The sequence below is a fragment of the Antechinus flavipes genome, chromosome 3, assembly GCF_016432865.1.
Source record: "Antechinus flavipes isolate AdamAnt ecotype Samford, QLD, Australia chromosome 3, AdamAnt_v2, whole genome shotgun sequence".
Lineage (NCBI taxonomy): Eukaryota > Metazoa > Chordata > Mammalia > Dasyuromorphia > Dasyuridae > Antechinus > Antechinus flavipes.
The window spans coordinates 367,226,851-367,252,762 of NC_067400.1; the positions used below are offsets into that span (position 1 = coordinate 367,226,851).

Genomic DNA, 25,912 nt, shown 5'->3' on the forward strand with positions numbered 1-25,912 from the left:
AGCAAATTTATCTCTCATATTTTAGTTCTCTCTCATATTTAGAGTATTGTTTCATAAAATTTAATATCTAAATTCATTGATTTTACTATTTTATCAGCTAATTAGGATTTTGAAAGAAAGTGAGTATAAATTATCATTTTTTTTGAAATGAATAATGCAAAATATCTGCAGGATGTGAACAGAGTTTGCCTCCCCCTAATACTATAAGAACCTAATAAGGAAAGGAAGTGAATCTATAATAGACAAAAAATAACAAAATAAAAAATAGAACAGAATGTGAAATAACTTATAACAAAACCAACAACTAAATAAGAAAATATTTAAGAATAATAATTGTACCTTAAACCTATAACCAAATAAATAACCTTGGCACAGTAGTGCAAGAAATAATTCAATATAATTATTCTGTACTGATAAAACATGGGGGGAAAGTAGAACTAGAAAATAAAACCTCTGATCACCACCTCAAAAAGAGATCCTTTGTGGAAAACCCATAGGAATATTATGCCAAATCTCAAAATCCCCAGACTCAAGAGGAAATTATGCAAGAAACTAGAAAAAAGTAATTAAATTATGCTGGAACTAAAATTGAAATCGTATAGGATTTATCAGCAGTCAAAATAAAAGACCATAGGTCCTGGAATAATATATACTGGCAATCAAAAGAATTAGGCCTGTGGCCAGAAATATCATATTCATCTAATTTATCCAAAATAGTAAAAAAAAAAATGGACATTTAATTAGCTTTCAGATTTTCAGGACTTTGTCTCAACCAAACCTGATTTTAATAGAAATTTACATATAAGAGCCAATATCAAAGATTAATTCCAAGGAACTCAATATGGACAAATTGTTTTTTTTTTTTTTAAGTTAAAAATGTCTACCATATGTTCAAAGTTGACCTCAGTGATTGGGTAGCTCAAAAGAAAGACTGGGGCAGAATAGAGCATGATTTGATTCTAAAAAGAAAAGGCAGAAATAATAATTATGTTATACAAATGAGGTACAGAGGAAGACATTATACAGAGGCGTTAGAAGGGTAAGGAGAATTAGTAGTTTTGAAAAACCTAGTCACATCAGGAATAGATTAAATAGGGAACACAACACACACACACACACACACACACACACACACACACACATACACACACACACACCACTACTACCACCACCACCACCCTTCAAAATCTATAAGAAATCAGAGGAGAGAGTATAGAATAAGGTGGGATATAGAAGAATAAGTAGATTTATGGCTGTGGGGCAAAGTGTGTAGATTAATAGGCAAAGCATAAAGAGCTGTGGAAAGATGAATGGAAAATATAAGGGAGGGATGCGTGAGTGGGGGAGGTTAAGTAATAACAAGGCAAATTTAGGAGAAGAGTAGGAGAGTTAGCAAGGATAGAATATAAGAGACACACACAAACACTCCAACAATGATTAGGATTAGAATTTATTAGGGGAAAAAAAAGTAATACTAGTAATCATTGATGTTAGACAAAGTCAAACTTAGAGATTCATTCAAGAGAGAAACCTATATTACATGTCAGCCATATTAATATTGTTTTAGATATGTTTATATATGGGTAATTGAGTAAGTATATATATGTATGTGTGTATGTATCTGTGCAATGTGTGTATAAACATGTGTACATATATAAATGCTTAACTGTAGCCTGCTTGGGGAAGGTGGGGGAGATGAAAGGGGAAAAAAGAATATAATAAAAAAAAGCACAGCAGAAAACAAAGTAATAACCTACCAGGAAGCAAAGATGAAGAGTCATGAATATAATGTCTTCTATTTATATATATATATATTTTGAAATGGCAATTTGTAATTATGTATTTTGAATCCTCCTTGATGTTCTACTGGGCATATGACAATTTTTAAAATTTTCCTTTTGGTCTTTCTTTTTGTATTCTGTTTTATTCTCAGTGTATTTAGTTTGATAAGAAAGTAAATATATATGTAATGTATACATATACATATAATTTCTCATAGATAATAATTTTTTTAATATTTTCCAAGTCAATATGTGGCCTATTGGAATCCCTTTCTGAGTTAATACCACTACCTTACATAATACAAATTTTGATAGAATATAGTTATCGCAAGTCATGAGGCAAAAAAAATGATTAATAAGACATTTATACTGTTAGCTCCTTAACTTCCTTCACTTCGAGACATTTAATACAGAATGCCACCCTCTCCTGAGAATCATAGGTTCAGAAGTAGGGATATGCTGAAGCTATTAACTTTTCAGAATGAGCATTTATATCTTGTTAATTGGCAACTACTTCAAATCTGGGCTTGATTTATTGTTTTGTTAATTGTCAAAAGTTAAGAAAATGATGGAGAAAATGTAACCAATGACAATTAATCTTAAAAATTGGCATATGTAATCCTTAATTTGCAGAGCCACTTGTTAATTTTTTTTTTCTCAGCATACCACTTGGAAGAACTAGTAGTGACCATCTCATAGTAAAGCTCCTTTCATTTTATGGTTGGGAAAGAAGCTGAGAAAATATATGGAATTTCCTCAGGATCACAAGATTCATAACTCTCAGAAATATAGAGAGAATTCAAGTTTCCAATTTTTCTGTTATCCTAAGATGTCTACTATCCTATACAACAAAAATTTCTCCCATAATATACTTAATTGTTTAGTTGTCTCATCCATTATCTACTTTTTGTGGGGTTTTCTAGGCAATGATCATAGAGTAGTTTTCCATTTCCTTCTGCAATCCATTTTACAAATGAGAAAACTGAGGTAAAGTGTTTAGAGAAACATGTCCAAAATGAAATACCCAGTAAATATCTGATTTACACTTATGTCTTCCTAACTCCAGTACTTTATTATAAGTGCAGTACTTAGCTGCATATGCCCTAAACAGCTTTTTGTAATATTATTTTAAACAAAGACAATCCAATATATTTCTATCCCAGAGGACTCAGAAAATTAAGATATAAGGAAGTAAATTGAAACCTTGTCTTTTTACTCTTTTCTCTATCCAGGAACATAGTGAAATAATTTTTCTGGAGTTAAGACCTGTACTGTACTTTAGTTCTACCTCTCTCACTAACTAGTTGAGAGAACTGAAATGAATTGTATAACCTCTCAGCTTTCTCATCTGTAAAATGAGGGAGTAACATGAGATAATCTATCTATATGAGCTCTAAAACTGTTTATCTCTTGAGTCTCATTCCTCTGACAGTCCTCATTCCCCATAACTATTAAAATAGAAAGTGATATGTTATAGAGAATTAAATATACTCTAGGGGGATATGAGAGGGATTAGTAATCTTTGAAGAAATGTCTGTTCTCTAAGGAAAACAGAACCTAGAAAAAATACAAAATTTTCTAAAGTCGATTTTCAGATAATTTTCTTCAAATTGTATGTTGTAGTCTAGTTAGACTAGACTTTTTCTCTGATAGAAAAAGAAAGAAATTCTGCATATCCCCACTTTTACCTTATTTGACCTATTGAATATTAGTATATCCTACAGTGGTTGAGACCTGGTGAACTTAGAGCAGTAATAGTGATAAAAAGCTATGACCCCCTTGAATTTTTTCAAGTTATAAAATACTATTACTTTCCAATGACCCTGGATTACCTAGAACAAATGAATGATTTGTTGAGCTATCAGTAAATGAAAAATATTCATTAAGTACTTCAGCATCAATAATAATATTTTATCAAGTATTTTATAAATATTATCTTATTTTATCTTTATTACAACTCTTGGATGTAGTACTATTCCCCTAATTTTATAGAGGAAGACAATGAAGCAGAGAAAGGCTAAGTAAATTGATATACATCATATAGCTAGTACCTATGCTCCAGGCCAAGCTGCTGTTAAGATTTTATTATGGACAGAGAGAGAGAGAGAGAGAGAGAGAGAGAGAGAGAGAGAGAGAGAGAGAAGAAGAAGAAGAAGAAGAAGAAGAAGAAGAAGAAGGAGGAGGAGGAGGAGGAGGAGGAGGAGGAGGAGGAGGAGGAGGAGGAGGAGGAGGAGGAGGAGGAGGAGGAGGAGGAGGAGGAGGAGGAGGAGGAGGAGGAGGAGGAGAGAGCTGCCTAATTCTTCTAGTTTAAAAAAATCCCATTTGTAAAATGGGGAAATTGAAATAGACAATCTCCCAATTCCCCTTCAGCATTAAGCCTCTATGTTTTTGTTGTTGTTATTGTTCTCTATCAACATTCAGAATAGTGTTTAGTAGTATGAAAATGACTAAACATAAAAGGGAATTAGAGAAACGACCCAAATCTTTCAAATTGAAAAATATAAAACCTACCTTTCTCTAAATAGCAATTCTACTATTTCTAATATTGCTTCATTCATAGTGTTCCTCCTATTGCTACCTTACTGTCACAACTGATGCAGATTTAAATTGATCAATGACTTGGTAGAGAAGGAATCTTTAAGAGTTGCTTATGGATGAAAAAGTCATGAACCCCATAGCCAATCTGATGGTGAAGTTCTATAAGCTTAATTAGGCTTGTTCTCAATGGAAGAACTAAACAGTACATTCCCAGTTCAGTACCTGAAGCTATTATAGCATGGTAGGACATCACTTCACTGACAAAATCTTCAAAGGCTGAGAGGTAACTTTTTCCATATTGAGGAATGAGAGTCTGATTTTAGGTGAGAAATGTGATGTCCTAGATCAAGAACTTATTCACTCTCTTCTCTCTAAATAGTAGCAGTTGTTTTATATTATAGGAATACTTTTTTGGTTCTTTTAGCATAAAACAATATTGTCTTTCATGCATATTTGGTTAATTAAAGAAAGGCTTCATTAATTTCTATGTTACATAGTGATTTGAATATTAAAATTATATTCCGCAATATGTCAAGGTACAAAAGTTGATCAGTCACCAGCCATCAGAAGCTTTAACAAGTTTAATAATGTAAGTTCTAGCTGAAAATATTATTTTTAAATAAGTTGCCAATCACCCTGTTTCAACCAAAATAGTATTTAAAGTTGAAACTTGTCATGATTTGCCTATCTCTCCCAGATTCTTCAAACATGATAGAAATTAAACACCCCATCTCTAAGAACTAGAATGAATATTCTGACACTATTTGGGTATGTCTCCCTCCTTCCCTTCCTCCTCTGTCTCTCTCTTTGTCTCTTTGTCTCTCTGTCTCTGTTTGTCTGTCTCTGTCTCTGTCTCTGTCTCTATCTCTGTCTCTGTCTCTCTCTCCTTCTCCCTCTCCATTTCCTGATAACTTATTCAATGTTCTTTTTTATTTAATCAAAAAATGTGAATTTTATGATACTCAATTGGACTAGATGTACTGTCACTTTTTGGTTTTAGTATCATAAAACCTGAATCTCGGTTTTTCTCATTAAGAGGAGCCAGAAAACAATATTATTAAATAATTACTGTCCTTTTGGTGTTGAGGTGGCCAATGTACAATATATATTGAAAGCAGTTTATGCTCAGATTGAGTGAATTCCACTTAAATTAAATAGAGCATCTAATGATTCACACTCAGGTCATCCATTTCTTCACACAAAAGCTGGAAGACAATTTACTGATTCCATTTATACAGGCAGTTGTTTCCCCTGAAGGCTGTACTGGAGCCAAAATGTGTTACTGCAAAGTAGGCACAAAAAATAAGCAAAATCATCAACAGAAAAGGGGGGAGAGAGAGAGAGAGAGAGGGAGAAGGGAAGAGAGATTTGATTTGGCAAAGCATAGATAGACAGATGGAAGAAGAACAAAGAACAAAATACAGAAATCATTATTTTTAAATAAGTATTTTAGTGAAATGTCAGACATTTGGTAAATAGCATGAAACATCAAATTTATTTTAAAATAAATTTTCAACATATTTACCTCAAAAATCCCAAATTATTTACTAATCTTTTAATCACATTTTAAAATAATATCAAAAAATCCAAATAATAGCCAAGATAATATAAATTTCAACTTTTAAATGAGTTTAAAAATAGAATAAGCATTCATTGATTTAGTATAGTATAAGTATTGTCTGTAAGACAATGTGATATATTTGATAGAACACTGGATTTTGAATCAGGAAGCCTTGTATTCATATCTTGCCTTAGAAGATACTGACTAGCAATGTGTATCTGTGAAAGTAACTTAACTTTATTGAGATTTTGTGTTCTCTTCCATTGAATGAAGATAATAATAATATCTACCCTGCAGGGTTGTTGTAGAAATTGTATGAGACAATATGTATCATTAAAATTATTAACTGAGCACCAACTTCATTATTTGGAGGGAGGGGAATGAAGAGGTAGGAAGGAACTCTTAATTACAGGATCATAAAATTAGAGTTTTAGGACTAGGGGCAGCTAAGTGGCACAGTGAATAGAGGGCTGGCCCTGAAGTAAGGAGGATCTGAGTTCAAATTCAGCCTCAGATACCTAACACTTATTAGCTGTGTGAACTTGGACAATTGCCTCACTGCCCCCCTCCCCCCCAAAAAAAGAGAGATTTGGGATTAGAAGGCTCTTAAATATCACTGTCTATATATATATATATATATATATATATATATATTATATTATATTATATACACACACACACACATATATATATATATATATTTTTACAAATAAGGTAAAGGAAACTCAGAGCAATTAAGTGATTTGTCTAGAATCACAGTTTTTTTTTTTTTTTGTCATTTTTGTTCAATTGTTTCAGTCTTGTCCAACTTTTCATGAGCCAATTTGTTTTTTTTTTTCTGACAAAGATAGTGTAGTAGTTTATAGTAGTTTACCATTTCCTTCTCTAGCTCATTTAACAGAGGAGGAAACTGAGGCAAACAAGGTTAAGTGACTTGTTAGTAAATGACAGTAAGAAGCAAGACTTTAACTCAGGTATTCCTGATTTCAGGCCCAGCACTATCCACTGTGCCACCTAGTTGCCCCTATCACATAGTTTAGTATGTTTTAGAAGTATTATTTGGATAACACTTCAGTTGAGCTCTCTATTCAATATACCATGTTGCCTTTCATCAAGTAAGCTATACAATAATGACTTTTCCAGTCAAAGAAAGTGTCTATCTAGAGTCATGAAAGACTTTGACTTGCATTGGTAGATAGGGGATCCATAGAGGAAAAATTACGAATTCCTGAAGGATTGATGAATTATGATTATATGATTATAATTGATATGATTATAAAATATATTAGGAAGGATCTAGGCCTTGATATTGTTAACAGGAATTCAATTACCTGAATTACCAATTACCATAATTGGACAAGCTGTTTCTAATAGAAAATGGATCAAATATCATATACTATCCTTATAAGTATCACCATTTTTAGCATTGTTCAAGGCAATGATGGATCACATCAGAAGAATAAACATTCTTGTTTGTTGGTACACTAAATATACTATGAACACACATAAACATTTTCATAGGTTCTGCTAGTGTTGTTAAGAAATAGTTAAGAAGCTATTTTATGGCAAGCATAAGCTATTATGCAAACAATAAATTTGGGGCAAATCTCTATGTGGCATATTCTTTTTAATTGAACTGAGGCCACTGAAAACAGGAGAATGAGGACAGAACCAGATCATTTTTGGTTGGTTTTTATTTTTATTTGTTTTTTTTTTAATGGTATATCCTTGCCTCTTATTATTCAGGTCAGAGACTTTACTTTGCTGGGAATTCTTGACCATTAGGCATGTTCCCCAATGACATATTACATTATTTATATTATTATTATATTATATTATATTATTATACATATACTTATTCCTTTTTGATACCACTCTTTTAAATAAAATTTTAAATAAAAAAAACTTGAACACTGTTCTTGTGTTTTTGTAATTTAACACTTCCTTCTCCAGATCAATTAACAGATGAGGAAACTGAGGCAAACAGGATGAAGTGACTAGTTAGTAAGTCCCAGTAAGAAGCAAGACTTAAACTAGGGTATTCCTAATTTCAGGCTCAGCACTCTATGCACTGTACCACTTAGCTGTTCTTGTAGCCCTTTAGAAATAAGTAGTCAGATATGAAATATAGTCTTCCTACCTAGAAAGAAGAGCTGACAGATGATGGAAAATAAATGTTAGTGAGGAAAGGAGAAACTTTGGAAATTGGAGGTACCAAGTTAATAGTAAACTGATTTTAAGGTAAAAGAGTTCTTATCTTGAATGGACTATAATTATGAGAAGTTGGAACTTATCTGATTTTTTAACCCACTTAAAGAATGTTGCTAGATAGGAGGATTAGGAAAGGAAATAAGCATTTACTAATTATGCACTACATACCAGACACTGAAGCATTTTATACATTTTACTTCATTTGATCCTCAAAACAAGCCTTGGAATTAAATGTTACTGTCCTCATTTTACAGCTAAATATGAGGCCACCAGAGGTTAAGTGAATGTTACCCAAGATCCCTAAGTGTTTCAGGCTGGATTTTTAATTACTTTAGGCTGATAAATTTATACACTTTGTTATCTAAAAAAAAAAAAAAAAACTTTATAGGAAACAAGAAGTTTCCTAGGATAAGCAATGTCATTTCTTCATATGGTTATGAGACTAAGGAAAGAAGGGAGTAGAGAGGGTATACATTCACCAGAATCCAATGTGGCAATTAGATGACAAAATGGATAATTCTTTGCTACCACAAAAAAAGTTGCTAAAAACATTTTTGCAAATGTAGTTCTTTTCCCTCCTTTATGACTTGCTTGAGATATAGATCCAGTCATAGTATTGCTGAGTCAGCGTATAAGAGTTTGATAGCCCTTTGGGCATAATTCCATATTGCTCTCCAGAATGGTTGGATCATTTCACAACTCCACCAATAATACTTTTACTGTCTCAGTTTTCCCACATTCCCTCCAACAATTATCATGATTTGTTCCTGTCATCTTAGCCTGTAATGGGCTGAGGCTTGAGTTGATGCACTGAGGTCCCAAGCACGTGAGACTAAATAGTAATTGGACCATACTCTATTAATATATAAGCTTGGAGAAAGAATGGCCCCCACCCACTCTTTGTGCAAGTCCTGATGTGTTGTATAGTAAGTGACGATTTTGGTGGGTGGAAGCAGGGGAGTGGAAAGGGAAGCAGAAAGAGAGACTGCTGGCTGGCATCTTGTCACAACTGCTCACATTGCTATCGAGACCCCCTTTCACCTCTGATCCTCCTTTCATCTGCAATCCCCCTTCACCTCTGCTGGCTGGGTTCTGTCACAGTTGCCCATATTGCTATAGCAATCCCCCTTTACCTCTACTAAGAATAAAGATTGAATATTTTCCCCTTAACCTGAATTCCTGACTCCGGCTGATTTTAAATACCAATCTGAGAGGTGTGAGGTCAGAGTTGTTTTAATTTGCATTTTTCTAATCAATAATGATTTAGAGCATTTTTTTATATGACTAGAGATGACTTTAATTTCTTCACCTGAAAATGGTTGGTTCATATCCTTTGACCATTTATCAATTGGGGAATGATTTGTATTCTTACACATTTGAAAAAGTTATTTATATATTTTAGAAATGAGACCTTTTGCCATCCTGATCTCAGATCAAGCAAAAGCAAAAATTGATCTAATTAAAAGAGCTATGGTAGGAAACTGTATCTTAGTAAAGCATACCATAGATAATGAAGCAATATCAATATTAAACATAAAAGCACCAAGTGATGTAGCCTCTAAATTCCTAAAGGAGAAGTTAAGAGAGTTGCAAGAAGAAATAAACAGCAAAGCTATAAGAGTGGGAGATCTCAACATTGCTGTCTCAGAACTAGATAAATCAAACCACAAAATAAATAAGAAAGAAATTAAAGAGGTAAATAGAGTACTAGAAAAGTTAGGCATGATAGATCTTTGGAGAAAACTGAATGAAGACAGAAAGGAGTACACTTTCCTGTCAGCAGTTCATGGAACGTATACAAAAATTGACCATTTATTAGAACATAAAAACCTCAAAATCAAATGCACAAAGGCAGAAATAGTAAATGCATTTTTTAAAGATCATGATGCAATAACAATTATATTCAACAGAAGGCCAGTGGAAAATAGACCAAAAAATAATTGGAAACTAAATAATTTCATCCTAAAGAATGAATAGGTGAAACAAGCAAATCATAGACACAATTAATAATTTCATCCAAGAGAATAACAATAATTAGACAACATGCCAAAATTCATGGGATGCAGCCAAAGCAGTTATAAGGGGAAATGTTATATCTCTAGATGCTTACTTGCATAAAATAGAGAAAGAGATCAATAAATTGGATTTGCAACCAAAAAAGCTAGAAAAAGAACAAATTAAAAACCCTCAATCAAATCCCAAACTTGAAATTCTAAAAATAAGAGATCAATAAAATTGAAAGTAAAAGTACTATTGAATTAATAAATTAAAATTAGATTGGGAACCAAACTAAAAGGTAATAAACAATTAATAGTACCTTCTAAAAGTCTATCAGTTTACAGAATTGTTAATAAAGTTCTCTCATTCCATTCAGTAAATTTAATTCAACAAAATCATATTAAGATCCTTGTACCAGCCACCTTTCTAAGCATCTGAGATACTAAAACAAAACATTCAAACAAATTAAAAATCCCAGTTCTTGTCATCTAAGCCCTTAAATTCTAAATAAGTTGTTAAATACATTACATATTAATCTGCATAATTTATAGTATGAATTTCAGCCTCTCAAAATAAATTTTTCTAAGAATTTTTTATAAATCATGCTATTGTAGAGGGACAAATGTTAGGATATTTTTCATATAACTAATTACACAATGGTTTAATGCTACCAATATTAGAAATCCAGAGAAAACTGTAGGAGCCTGGAACATAAAAATCTTAAATTATTTAATGGATTCAGGACCAAAAAGTTATTAATTATAATGAAGTATATTTATCTAAAATCTATAAAATCAGGGAATAATGGCTCCAGTACCTCCAGGATCCACAATTTCATGTATGGCATGACTCCATATATGTCAGAACTAAGGAGACTGAATGTAAATCAACACATTCTATGTTCATTTATTTTTCTGGGTTTTATTAATCTCTCCCATTTTTTTCCCCTTTTGCTCTGATTTTTTTTCTCCCAACATGATTCATAAAGCAATGTGTATTAAAAATAAATAAAATTTTTAAAAAGACTCCATATATGTTTTTCAATGATTTGGATCAAAGTCTCTCTACAATTTAGTAAATGATCTCCAAGAGCTACTGTAGCTGAAAATGGAATTACCCTGTAGGCAACTTAGTGATAAGCTTTTCCAAATGGGCTAGTACTCAACTGATACACATATAGACTATTTTTAGGCTTTTGCTCCAAATCTTTCCAGAAGTCAGCACAGTGAACAGAATACTGACCTTGGATAAGAAGCATCAAAGTTTAAATCTGGTCTCAGACACTAGCTGTGGGACCCTGGGCAAATCACTTATCCCTGCCTGTTTGCCTCAGTTCCTCATCTGCAAACTGGGCTGGAGAAAGAATTGGCAAACCATTCAGGAACTTTGCCAAGAAAACCCCAAATGGGGTCACAAAGAGTCTGAAAAACAACTGAACAAAAATCTTCAAGCATATAGAACCATATCATAAGGCCTCAAAGCTAAACTTTTTAAAGATACAATGCTTAATTACTTCTGTGTTACATAATTCCCAAACCTATAAACTAGGCTGTATCAAAAACAGGAAAGAGTAATCTTATTGATTAATAATCATACTGAAAATGAAACCCAGGATTAAGTTAGGTCTCTGACATTAAGGAAGACTAAGTCATTATCTGTCTCAACAGATCAAATCATATCTAAGTAACTCACAACAGGAATCTGAGAACAGGAAATTGTCTATTACACTAGACTCATGAAGTCCATCTGCTTAGGACAATAACCGCCAGCTTGGTAAAAGGTTTGACACTGAGGAACGGTGAATTATTTTGAATTACAGGACATTCTTAATAAAATAGTTAACTCTTGCATTCTAGGTGTTAATGAACCTCTGTTTCCAGGAAATTTTCTCCAGGAAAAATAGCCAAGAAAGCATCAACACCATATCTTCTAGCAGCATCATTTAGCAACTGATTTTTATGTTGAAAATGTCATATAATGATTTCAAATTTTGCTTTAAAAGAGCTATAAGAAGGGGCAATTAGGTGGTACAGCAGATAGAGAGATAACCTGGAGTCAGGAGAACCTGAGTTCATATCAAACCTCAGAAACTTATTAGCCATGTGACTCTGAACAAGTCACTTAACCCCGATGATCTTCAAAGGGACATAAAAAGAGAATATTTTAAATATACAGTTATCTCTTCTATATCATAAGGGGTACAGAGCCCCAGCAATGTGGAAAATTTTTTGACTTTCCATTTGTACCAGGGAAGAAGTCTGAATTATTATGTATTAAAAGTTAAACTATGTTGATAATATATAATAGTGTACATATATTTTATATATTTCTGGATTTCTAAGCTCTTTTTTCTGTATTACATGTAACTTCCACAAACTTCCCCCTAAATTTTCATTTAATTTCTTATATTGACCTGCAATATATCAAAACTTTGATGGGAAACATTGTGATATAAAAGGGATAACTGCATTTGTGAATGCAATTTCTATTGTTGGATTTCAACTTTACCAAATGCACAGTTTGAGGGAAGCCTTACAGTTAGTTTAAAGTACAAACTTAAAAGTCAGAACTAGAGTATGAGTTCTAGCTCTCCCACTTTACTAGCTATTCATGTCATTTGGTGAATCCTTCATAGCCATCCACACTAACCTTTCTTTTCTGGTGTCTTTATGCTCATCTTCTCTATCCTTTCATTATGCTCATTAGAACCCTTGTTCTATTGTTAATAAATTGACATTTATATTAAAACTGTACCATCTCTCACCTTCACTTCCAGGAAATGACTTTGTATGTATTTCGCATTTACTTTTTTGTATCTATGTTGTTTCCCCCATTAATAAACTCATTGAAAGAAGCAATTATTTTCCTTTTATCTTTGTACTGTAGCACCTAGCACAGTATATGGAACATACAGTAGGTATTAAATAAGTGCTTGTTGAATGGAATAGCCATTTTACAGATAGGGGCAATAGGATTCACATAACTACGTAATTCAGCTATTCCCCAATTTATGGGTATCAACTCAGTTTCCAGTTTCTTGCCACTACAAAAAGGGCTGCCACAAAAAATGCAATGTGGGTCCTTTTCCCTCCTTTAAGATCTCTTTGGGATATGATCCCAGTAGTAACACTTCTGGACCAAAGGGTACACACAGTTTGATAACTTTTTAAGCATAGTTCCAAATTGTTCTCCAGAATGGATGGATCCATTCATAGTTTCACCAACAATTTATCAATGCCCAGTTTTCCCACATCCCCTCCAACATTCATATTATTTTTTCCTGTCATTTTAGCCAATCTGACAGGTGTATAGTGGTATCTCAGAGCTGTCTTAATTTGCATTTCTCCGATCAATAGTGATTTGGAGCACCTTTTCAAATGATTAGAAATAGTTTCAATTTCTTCATCTGAAAATTGTCTGTATCCTAATAAAAGTGATTTCTCTATGTTTTAGTGGTTTGGAAATGATCAGATTCCTCAAAATATTGAATAAAAAATTTGATAGGATGGTAGCTAAATAGCTGTAGATGTTCCCTTTTTATTTATAGCAAGCAATTATGTGTGTCCTATGCTAGATCAAAACCAAGGCTCTCTGATTTGATAAAGATGTGTTTTGTCATCTATGAATTTTACAAAGTGGGAATTTATATTTATTTATGGTCTATATTGGATTGTAGAAGTTCAAAGATTCTAGGAACTGGCTCTGGTTTAGTAGACTAACTGGTAGATCATTGGTATGGAATGAAAATTAGATCTTAGAAATGTCTGTATTTTAACATGGATAAAACTCTCACCTTGATATACAAATTAGAGATAAACTAGAGAGAGAACATGAACATAAACCAGAGGGACAACACTTTGGCTAAACCCCTATTTTCATGATAGCACAAATACCAGAAATTCCCATTTTTAGGCTAATAAGAAACATTTGACAATGCTCAAATGTCCAACAACAGCAAAGAAAAATTGGGTTAAAAGCTTTAAAAAGGTATCATAACAGCCTAAATAACTTTTCAAAGAGAAATTTATAAAATATATTTATCAGTCTACACTGATAATAGGCCACAGATATATATTCACCTTGGAGGCATCATCTCAAGGGAAGCATCTGTAAAACCCAATAGCATCAGAAATAGCATTTGTTTCATGGGGATTAAGACAATTACTTTCACTCTAGTAATATTAGCTCATGAAACAAATAAAATTAAAGAAAAAGCTATTGGTGCATTCAAATAAAATATTTGTTCAATGAAAGAGTTTCATTTACAGAACTTATGACTAATAGGATGAGCAGTTTCAATATGAGCAAACAGTTGGCTGCTTATTAAACATCTTGAAGATTCCACTCATGCTCCTCATTCTCATTTAATTAAAGCAAATGAGCAAATAAGAAAAGGTTCAATATAATAAAATGTTGTTTAATTTAGCATGCTGAAAAGTAACTATGCATTATCTATAAACTTTTTATTTTTCTGGTAGCTAACAAAGTACCCTGCTCAAAGTAGATGCTTAATAAATACTTGCTGATTTTTTTTTTAAGTTTGCATGCTAGGTGGGAGAGGTATAAAGTCCAAATAAGACTGTCCTTTATTTTTATGAGTTTATGACCTAGTACATGGGATAATATTCTCTATTATGAGAAAACTTTATTGGACTAGTGAAAAACAGTGTTATAATGTTGGGAGGGGGAGTAGTTGTTACTACTGACAAGGCAGGAGAAAATACATCCCACAGGTGTGAACATTCTCACTGATCTATAAGAATATAACAGGCAAAGAGGAGCAGGAAAATCCTTCCAGATACAGGAACAAGGAAAGCCATGAACAAAAGCAGAGGCATGGGAATATGGTGCTCATTGAAGATATAACAGAATTATTTATTTTGTTTGCACTATATAGTACATGGAAGGAAATAGTATGTGATTAAGCTGGAAAGGAAATACGGCATCAAATTATGGAATACCTTGAAAGTCAAGAAAAAAAGTTTGATCATTAGTAAGGTTTGGGGCAGCATAGAGTTATAAGATTTTGAAGAATATGACACTATAAGTTCATTAGGCAGTTTATTACTATAATATGAAACATAAAAATGATGGATTGGAGAGTTATTACAAAGGAAAATATATATTCAAAAGTTTTTTTTTTAAATAATCCATGGAAGTAGAAATAAATACCTGTACTAAAAAGGTGCCAGTAGGGATAGAGAGGAAAACATGGATAAGAAAAAATCTTACTGTGAAGGCCAAATAAACAGGATTGGAGACTATAGACTTAGATCTGGAATAGACCTTAGGGGTCATCAAGTACATCTCTCTAACTCTCTAACTAGATGAAGTAACTAAATCTCACATTGTTACATAGCTTGTAAATGTCTGAAGCAGAATTCAAACTTACATCTTCATGACTATAAATACAGCTTACCATCACTATGTTCCTGCTACCAAACTGCCATGGTTACTGATTAGATATAGTAACATGAAGAATTTGAAGACAGAAGACTAGTAGGATGGGATTGCCACTGATAGAAAAAAGTCAGAAGAAATAGCAGGTTTAGAAGGAAAAGAGTCTAAGCTTGTTTTTGCATATATGGAACAAGAGGTGCTATAAGGCTTATAAATAAAGGTGATCTTGTAGTAACTTGAAATGAAAGTATTAGGAAGGAGGCATTCATGTTCTTGATATATCTTTGGGTATTATATATCTAAATATCATAATTAAATACAGGGACAATGGAATTGCTAAGGAAAAGTATGCAGAGGGTGAAGAAGTGATGGTCTAAGACAGAAAGTTAGTAAATGCCCTCCATAAGATGTCTGGAAGTGAAAAAGGAACCAACAAATGAGAAAGAGAAGGGAAATAAGCTAAATAAGTTTGTACTATTTTGTGCTATAATTGCAAAAGCTCATATTTTGCTGGAGTAAAAAAGAGGCGTAGATTTTTTGTGATAGATCTTTTAAACTCAGCAACTAAATTTATTTTCCATAACTGAATAAGAACAGTGGTAATTTGGAGAAAGTTGACAGAGAACAAACAATGTGTTATAAAAGTTGGTTAAAATCTAATCATTAAAAAAGGGAATTGTTTAACTTGGAAAAGAGACATCATGATATCAAAAACTAACTTCTTGTAAAACTTAGCATTTATAGCATGGCCTGTTATTGAATAGAACAGAAGTCAAATAATATTATCACATTCTATATATGGAAAAATAATGTCTTTGAATGGTTATTTATTAAGAGAAGTTAAATGTAACTTTGTAAAAACTAACATGATTAACAGGATTCCCCTAATAAAGTGAACTTTATCTCTATTTTCACAAAAAAGAAAGAAAATAGAGAGTTAAAACTTATTTTATGTAAATTTGGAATAAAAGAAATAAAACATGTTCTTGAAACCACTGTTCTTATTCAGTTATGGAAAATAAATTTAGTTGCTGAGTTTAAAAGATCTATCACAAAAAATCTACGCCTCTTTTTTACTCCAGCAAAATATGAGCTTTTTCAATTATAGTACAAAATAGTACAAACTTATATTAGCCGATATATCTAATGACTAAAATAAATCATCACAGGAATGAGGAAATCCTATAGTGAGCCTAAGAAATATTAGATAATTAGCCTTAGGAAACAATTTACTTAACCCGTGTATCATGGCTTTTTTTGGTCTCTAATTCACAGAAATATTTGTTAATGGCAGATTCACATAGATTTTAGAACCTGATCATTATATTTAGTTACATTCCACATAAAAAGAAAAAAAATAGAAATTTGAGAAATATCATTTTTATCAAGTAGACAGTAAAACCAAATCATTCAGACAAAAACTCAAAAATAATATTTAAAGGATAAATTATTCAAATAGTTATTTTAAAAGCTACTTCCTCTTAAGTCCATACAAAAATAAAAGTGGTATAATAGTATATTAATCAATATATTTCTTACAAATATTCTCAAATTGCGATTATCCATTGGTCCACAATTGGATTGGCTATAGTTTGAGGTAAATTAAGGTGACCATGTAGATTGGATATGGCAGCTTTACTGAATGATTTTGAGCAAATATGGTAGCCTCTGTTGGCTTTATATAGATACGATCTGTATGTTTTTTTTTTTTTTTTTGATCACACATTGAGAAAGAGTTTAAATGACTCTTAGTGATAGATGGATAGATGGATGGATGGATGGATGGATGGATATAGCTATGGTTCAAATGACAGTTTTTTGGTTTTTTTGAAAACTATACCTTAGACTGCTGAACTAGATTTCTAAAAAAAAACCAATTTCCTTTAATGGTAAAAGTAGAAAATCTATATCTAGTATAATAGAAACTTTATCATCCTATTTATAGACTGATTAATGAGATGATTTCTGGAAGACCTATTGCTGAACTGATATGTATAACCAAACTTTTGCCCAAGCAAAGGCAGAATCAATTATTAGACTGTAAACTATTCTAGGTGGCAAACTACATCTTATTTATATTTGTATCTTTGATCAAAACTAATAAAACACATTTTGTATTGTAAATAAATAAGAATATAATGCATAATTATTGAATATTAGAGAATTTTCAAGTAATCCTTTTACTTCACTGTTAACTTTTTCAGACATATGTTACATTTAAACTTAAATATTCTCTACATTTCTGCAATGATAAAGGATATAAGATAAGCAATTTATTTTCAATGAAAATGGAATTATTTCAGGGATAAAGGCACATTTTACTATGATTACTTTCATTTTCAATAGTAGAGAACAATCTAGTTACATTACAACAAAAGAGATGGATTAGATATGTATGACTAAGCTTTAAAAAAGTAGTAGTAGGAAATTGAGAAGTCAATATATTTTTACATTTTGATGAAATATACTTTCTTTCACATAGGAAGAGGTGGATGGTTCAATATTTAAGTTTCCTGTCTTTTTTATGACTATACCATTCAGTGATAAAACTTCTTGGGTTAAATGTGTGTCCTTGATTTTGAAAGTGTTTTATTTTTGTATAGGATACTAACATAAACATAGATCAAAAAACTGAGACTGTAGCCTCATCAGGTTCAGGTGCTAAGCAGTTATATTAAGTTCGAAGGATACCATGTTTGCAGTAGCCAAGCTTTATAAATACAATCTTACTTACCACAGTTGGCTTCATCTGATGCATCAGCACAGTCTGGATCCTCATCACAAACCCACAGTTTGGAAATGCAGTGTTTGGTAGTTTTACACTGGAAATAGTCTGGTGAACAGCTGTTTTCCGCTTTAAAGGAAAACAAATTATTGTTTATTCTGCTCAAGAAACAATTTTTTAAAGATAAATGAAATATTCAAATTTGCTTAAGAATGTATTAGTTATCTCTAAGTAAACTAGCCTTGAAGGTAGATTATATTTTATGCATTTTTCCTAATATATATTTTCTTATGAAATAAAACTGTTTTCTCATTTAGTAATATTAAATACAATGGAAATCTTTATAGTTACTGGATTTGACAAAAACCAGTAAAGCAAAAGTTGAAACTTTTGTGACATTTCACAATTTGTTTGATTACTTTGTTCACCAAAAAAGGAAATGAGGCATTTCTTTTATACGAAGTTAATGACTCAAGACAGTGTTTAGCATCTAGAAGCTTTAGGGAAATAAGAGGCATACAAACTGCTATCAGAATCTCAAGAATTGTGTCTTAAGGATTGGAGAAGAAGAAATGAAAGGAAGATTCTGACTGTAAACTGCATCACAAATTCAAGTTTAATGGATCGACTTCTAGAATGGCTAACCATAAAGAACTGGTGCTGACTTTATTCTGTATGTGCCATCTTAATCAAATTGCTGGATGACTGAACATTATTTACTGATAAAAGTTCCAAAGTAATAAAATAAAACTTCACTGAGACAGAAATTGTTGACAATAGTTTTGTAGACAGTTGAAAACTTCAAAAAATGTCTGCAATATTCTGACACCTTTTTCTGGGTAAAGAAAATATTTTCTATGTAGCTTATCTTTGTTTTAGATAAGAAATGGAGATAAAGATGAAGATAAATAGGAAGATAGTTTTATTTTTGTAATTGTCTCTTGGAGTGAACTAAATTTAAAATCTCTATTATATAAAACTCCATTAAAATATTCTATAATATTATTTCCCAAGATATTTTAAAATTATACTTAGTAACTCAGATCCAACATTTTACAAATTTCCCATTTGATAAATTATATTTTATTTTGTAAGCATAATATACACTTAAATAATACTTGATTCCTTTGACTGAAATAATATTATTGATTTGGAAAATCTGAATAAATAATATGAATAAACTATCACCTTTCATCTAATATAAAAAAATTATAAACAAATGGGGACTTTTTGTTTCTCTCATTAAAAATGAATATCTCAATTTTCAACTTTCTATGCTCTTCCCAGCCACCCAGAATGGAAAGCTGAATTTTAAAAAAATAGCTATTAGAAGGATGTATGTACTTAGCAGTTCCAAGGAAACAATCTTTCAAAACACTGTATTTATAAGATTGGAATTTCCATTTTAAATAAAGACTCATTAGGAAGGAAAAATTGCAGATTTTCTAGCTATGTTTAGTAGCATACTTTAGATAGAAAATGGTAAAAGTTTCCTTTCACATTTAAAAGGCAGAAACAATAATTAAAATTTGTCCAAAAAGTATTTCTTTCCTCTACTAGTTTGTCAACTCTTTTTCTTTTATTTTTTTTTCTTCTTTTTTTTTAATTAAAGCTTTTTATTTACAAAGCATATGCATGGGGAATTTTTCCATCACTGACCTTGCATAACCTTTTGTTGCAAATTTCCCCCTTTCCTCCTGCCTCCTCCCCTAGCTGACAGGTAGTCCAATACATGTTAAATATATTGAAATACATGTTAGATCCAATATATATATACAATTATCTTGTGTCAACTCTTTCTTCAATGAAAGTGATTTTTTTCCCCAGAAAGCCAAACTAAAATATAATTGATACTTTTTAAAAACTTTCTATGAGAATGAGAACTTTTCCACACTTCATTGTTTAAATTTATTTTAAGGAGGACAGTCTTATATATGAAAAGTTTTTTTGTGTGTGTGTTTTGCCCACAATTAAATTAATAAAGTTTGGTAAGTTAGTTAAATTTTCATAATTAAGTATTATAGAACAAGTTCTGTGACAAAACATGCATTAAAATAACTACAAAACTCTATAAATCAAGATGATTTCTAGGCTCTAAACAGAGCCTGATTATCCTAATTGATTAAGTAAATTCAGATAAAAGATACTGACCAATCTCTTATAGTCAACTGTAATGAAATTTGACCTGGAACAATAATCATGATAGTTCTTTATAATAAGTATGCTATATTTTCATGCAAATGTCACTCGTGATTTAAAAATATCAAGTAGAAAAAAGCTACTGTGAAAGAAAAATGATGTTGAATTCTGAGCTGTAGCCACTGTTGATAGTGAGATAATGGGCAATTAAAACCATTTAATGCTTTCACCTTTTTAATAATAATGGTGATAGGGAGAAGGAAAATTGCATTTTAATATTGAAAAAGCCAATTTCCTTCTTGGAATCTTTTCATGATTTCTAGCTGCGTTTTTGTTAAGACAACAGTTTTTTTAAATTTCGACTTGCAATCACTACATACAATCATTTTAAATAGACCACCCTAGCTGTTTCTGGTGAGTCATGGCCTGATTTGATATCTGTCTACATGGCTACCTCAAATCATCAGAAGATGCAAATTTTTGGCCCAGCTTTCAGAAAAGGTCAATGGTGATACAGAGCACTGTGAGGATGACTTACGGCAGTCCCTTTCATCTTCTTCATCACCACAGTCATCTTGTCCATTACACCTGAGGTTTATTGGGATACATTTTTGATTTTTGGTGCACTTGAACTGACCTGACAGGCAGACATGTGTGTCTGAAAGATAGAGAAGGAAGACAGAAATCAAAACTGAAGCCTGGGTTTGAATATAAATAGATGAGAATGTAATCAGCTAAGAATTAGATTCACATTCTTAAGTTAGGCATGCAATTACCCACCGCAGTTGAGTTCATCAGAGTTGTCCCCACAATCATTTTCTCCATCACAGATAAAAGCTGGCAGAGCACAAAGTCCAGTTCCACATTGAAATCGGCCTGGTTGACATTTAAATTCAGCTGGGAAAAGAGGAGGAATAAAAAAATAATTAAAAAGCCTTATAGAATTGCAGACTGGCTTATTAATATTGCTTTTCTGACATTCAAAATACTTATTTTATTATTATTATAAATGTTTCTTGAAGTTAAATGTTAATGTCTCAAAATCAGATAGTAATCCGATTCAAATATGCTGCTAATCTAGGGATAAGTAAAGTTACCTCCAGATTATCCTTCACAGTATCACAGTGAGGAAAACAAAAGAATATGGAGGAACACATAAATGTATCCTGATTTTAATAAAGTTATATTGGTGCTGGTGAAGAGATAGACTATCATTCACAAAGGACGTTCTAAGCACATTTGGGGAAAAAAAAAAACCAAGCACATATACTATCCTATCTTTTTTATTCCCAGTAATAAGAATTTGGGTTGTTGTTTGTTTGGCTTTTATTTTTCTTGCAAAGATATATTCACAAATACTGACTATATCAAAATGACTAATATCACTAATATATACTGTTTACAAGGTTCTACTTGTATTTACTATTCCAATTCTCCTATTGGATAAAGACAATATGTTTTATAATGAATAACAGAATAATTTGCATGCGATAAAAATACAGATGTGGCCATAATGGATAATTCCCAATAGCAATTTTAATATATCATATCCAATGTGCACTATCCACATGAATTTTTAACATCATATACATTGTGTACATATACAAAAAAAAAGAAAATAGTCACTTTGGGAATAAGGCCCACAAAGTATGTTACTGAGCCCTGGAACAAAAGTTTTTAATGTAACAATGGTTTCTTAATATATTTCAGATAATTGATTCAAGTAAATTATTTTTTTAAAGCATCTTTTATGTGGAGAACCCTATGCTAGTCATTGGAAATATAAAAGTAAAAAATGACGTAATCTTTGCTCTCAAAGATCTTATGATCTACAAGAGAGGACACAAAAAAACACAAACAAGGAAAGCAGTAGGTAAGGTATAGTAGTGGTAAAAGAGAAACAGAGAAAGTGAGCTAGAAAAAACTGAGGAGGGAGAGAATACTTTCAGGTGGTAAGGATAATAATGAAAGGTTTTCATAGATTCTTGAGGAAAGCAGAGGATCTCTACCAACAGGTAGAGATAAGGAGATTCATTTCAGGTTCTTGAGGTATGGCCTGTGGGAATTCACGGAGGTCTAAGATAATAATAAAGTTGGAAAAATTAATAAAAATATTATTAAAATCTTTTCCCACTTTGGTACTTATTAAAAGTATTTCTTTTTGCTTTAGTCCATAAAAACAAATCAAAGTGTAAAATAGCAAATTGGTCAGTCTGTTTCTTATAAATATTCTTAATTATTTGGACATTAGTCCACCATGATTATATAGATATTGCAAGAAGCTATGCTCATACTATTTTTATGGCATATTATGTCTCATATTGGATTGTAACTATTTGTCAATGTCATTTTGATTGATTGCAACCCACCTTCAACCTGAGAAGGCAATATTAAAGTGGCCAACTCAGCCACCTCTAAGAGACTATCACAAGAAAGTTACCTACTAATTGTACAATATGACCAAAATTAACAGTGCTTTTTATAAATGGTACCTAGTAATGCCATTCACACATAACTCTCTGGACACAGATTGGTAATAACTCTGACCTTTTCAGCTATTCAAAGGATGAGAGCTTACAAAATAGCAATGTTCAAGATTAATTAATGGAACAACATAAATTTGAAGATTCTTTTCAAAATTTAATACTGATAAAAAAGTTGGGAAATTACATCTCTATAAAGGTAAATATTTCAGTTTGTAATATACATCAAACAATTTAATTTTTTATTTTCTAATTTTGTATCATGTTACATCAAAAGTAGATTGAATATCCCCTAATAAATAATTACAACATATAATGGTTAGTTCACAGATAAGATCACCTCAGAAGTTGTATAATTCTTGAATAAACTTCTGAGGGAGTCATTCTAAGTATAACAGTTACCAATAATTTCTTTAAAACTACTAAATATTACTTTGGGATATTTTTTAAAGTGATGAATAGTGCACAAAACATTTTTTATTTTGTTTTAAAAGGCAGCATTTGAGTCGTAGCTTCAATTTTTGTAGGCATATTTGATTAAGAGGTTCTAAAATTTAAATATCTTAATTTCTAAATATACTCACGACAATCATCAGGTTCATCAGAACCATCTCCACAGTCATCCACAGTATCACATTTCCACCAGAATGGGATACATTTATCGGTTTTGCATCGAAACTTAAAAAAAAAAACAATTTGTCATGTTTCATATCTCATATACATACATATGTGTTTATGTGTATATTATGTATGTATATATGTATAATGTGTGTATATACATAATGAAAATAAGAATATTAAAATAAATATAAAAGTCTATTTTTGAATTGTGAATATTTAAAAAGCTATACAATCAGAGAAATAATTTGTAAAGGAAATGGTCCTAAGAATTGCTAATCATTTAGAAATTCCATTGGCAGTTATTTGAAATAGACAGAAATGGCATGAACAGAGATGATCTAGAGGCTGAAGAGACACCAGCAAAAGCTGGGGAATCAAAAATAAAATTTAAATTTCCCAGACAACTCCCAGAAACTTCCCATGCAAGTTATAAAAGATAAATTTTATTTGTGATAGATTTCTGACTGAATTACCAGATCCTACTTTGTAAAAATTGCTTAAACATTAGGAAAAAAAAAACATGTAATTCTATTCCCCAAACAGGTACTATCTAAATCTGATTTGTCAAGGAAGAAATCTTATATTAAGATAGTTAAAGTTAACATAGCAAGTTATATAGCAAGTTCAGTCATTATGGATTATGATTTGAGTTGACTCACAATTATCCACATTCAACTTACAAAAAAATGCACAATAAAAATGCTGACAACAGAACATAAAGTAAAGCTATAGAACTTTTTTGACAGGTGCCTTTGATAAAATAGGTAGGGGGAGAAGAAAAAAATGTCAATAATATTTTTCTTCAAATAATTCATAAAACCACCCACTCCAACATGAATGTACATTATTTTTTTCACATTTCTTACTGAATGTAAAAAGAAAAAAAACTAAAGAAAAAAGGACCACAGTGACCAGGAAAAATATTAATTTTCCAATCTAATACTCTAAAATATGACAATTTTTCTTTTTGAATAAGGTGTCTGGTAAAAATGAGAAAATGTAAAGGGTTCAAGATTCTACAAGGAGCTTCTTATCCATGGTTCACTTGGTTCTCATTTGACCCAATTCACAAATAATAAAAAAATTCAGAACAATATTATTGCCATATATCAGCCTATGTAAATCAGGACAATAATCTTTGTCCCATTTCACCCAGAGACAGAAATACTATTGTCCTTTGTAACATCCTTATTGGTCCTACTCAGCAAAGACCAAGAAAGCATAGCTAATGTATTCTTGCAAGTGCCCAAGACCATAAATAATCCCTTTCTTGGCAACATTCTGCTCATCTCTATCCTATAGAAAGTACAGGAAACAGAAAAGTGTGTATTTTCTCAAGAGAAAGCATATGCACTTGAAATTTTTTGACAGATTAAAAGTGTCTGTTCCATACCAAACTCCTTTAATTATGTCAACTAGCCAATAGAATATTTAGGCAATTCTCTCAAGCTTAGAATAATAAAAAAATAAAAACAAAAACAAATACTTCAATCTTCTTGCACTTACAGGATAAACAACAAAATGTACATTTTTCAATATTCTTCCCAAATTAAAGGAAACAATTGATGGCTCTTTATAGCTTAGTCATTCAAGAAGTAGTACTCATGAATTATTTTTATGGTACATTTCATATAACGGACAGTGAAGTTATTGACAAATTATTTTCAGTTTTGATAATAGATCTAGATAATAGAAAAATTAGACCTATGTCACATTTCTCCATTGAAGACTGATGTTCCCAAGTCATGGCATTCTCTCTAAATACTCTTGACAAGTCTGATGCAACATTGCATTATAAGCCTTCCCCCCAAGTCTTCTCTTTCCTCCCATACCAGAAATTGCCTTCCTCATCTTCTCTGCTATTTGGAATCATTTACTTCCTTAATTCATCTATTTAGACTTTCTCCATGCTCAGCCTCATTTCTCTTCCCCACTTATTGTGTATGTTTTGTATTTACTTACATATAAAAATTATTTAGGTCCAGTAGAAAGTAAACTCCTTGAAGTTTGTAAAGAAATATTTCATTTTTGTCTTCTTATCCCTATCTCCTAGAACTGTGTTTTGCATATGATAAATGTTTTAAAATTGTGGATTGAATTAGGAGGAAAAATGGTCTCCAAATTATTCTTTTAATGTGCACTGGCTTTCTTCAAGCCAATAGAGGGCTTGTTAGCTTTTGCTGGACTTGTTTTGCATGACATTAAGCTGATCCAAGGGCAGACACTGCCATTTTAACTTTAATGTGACAGTGAACATATTCTTTTGCTAACATGAAGAAAAACGTGGAGGTGGTGAAAGGCCTCTCTGTGACTGTATTAGTTTCTTGAGCAATGGAAAAAGATGAGAAAAGGTCAGAGGCATTGTAGTACACAAAGCACATTTGACTTGGGATAAGGGTAATCATAATTTTATTAGCTCAGTTGGTTCTTCACCATATCTTCTATCCCTCAGCAA

At 31.6% G+C, this 25,912-nt stretch overlaps 1 protein-coding gene across 1 annotated transcript in view; it reads right to left on the reverse strand.

The window, feature by feature from the left end:
- Positions 1-25,912, reverse strand: part of LRP1B (LDL receptor related protein 1B) — a 2,056,943-nt gene that overhangs the window by 274,361 nt on the left and 1,756,670 nt on the right. Inside the window, exons 63-66 of the mRNA XM_051990638.1 lie at positions 23,421-23,514; positions 21,134-21,250; positions 20,892-21,011; positions 18,224-18,343 (exon numbers count right to left, since the gene is read on the reverse strand). Coding sequence (XP_051846598.1) covers positions 18,224-18,343; positions 20,892-21,011; positions 21,134-21,250; positions 23,421-23,514 — 451 coding nt within the window. The remainder of the gene's footprint in view (positions 1-18,223; positions 18,344-20,891; positions 21,012-21,133; positions 21,251-23,420; positions 23,515-25,912) is intronic.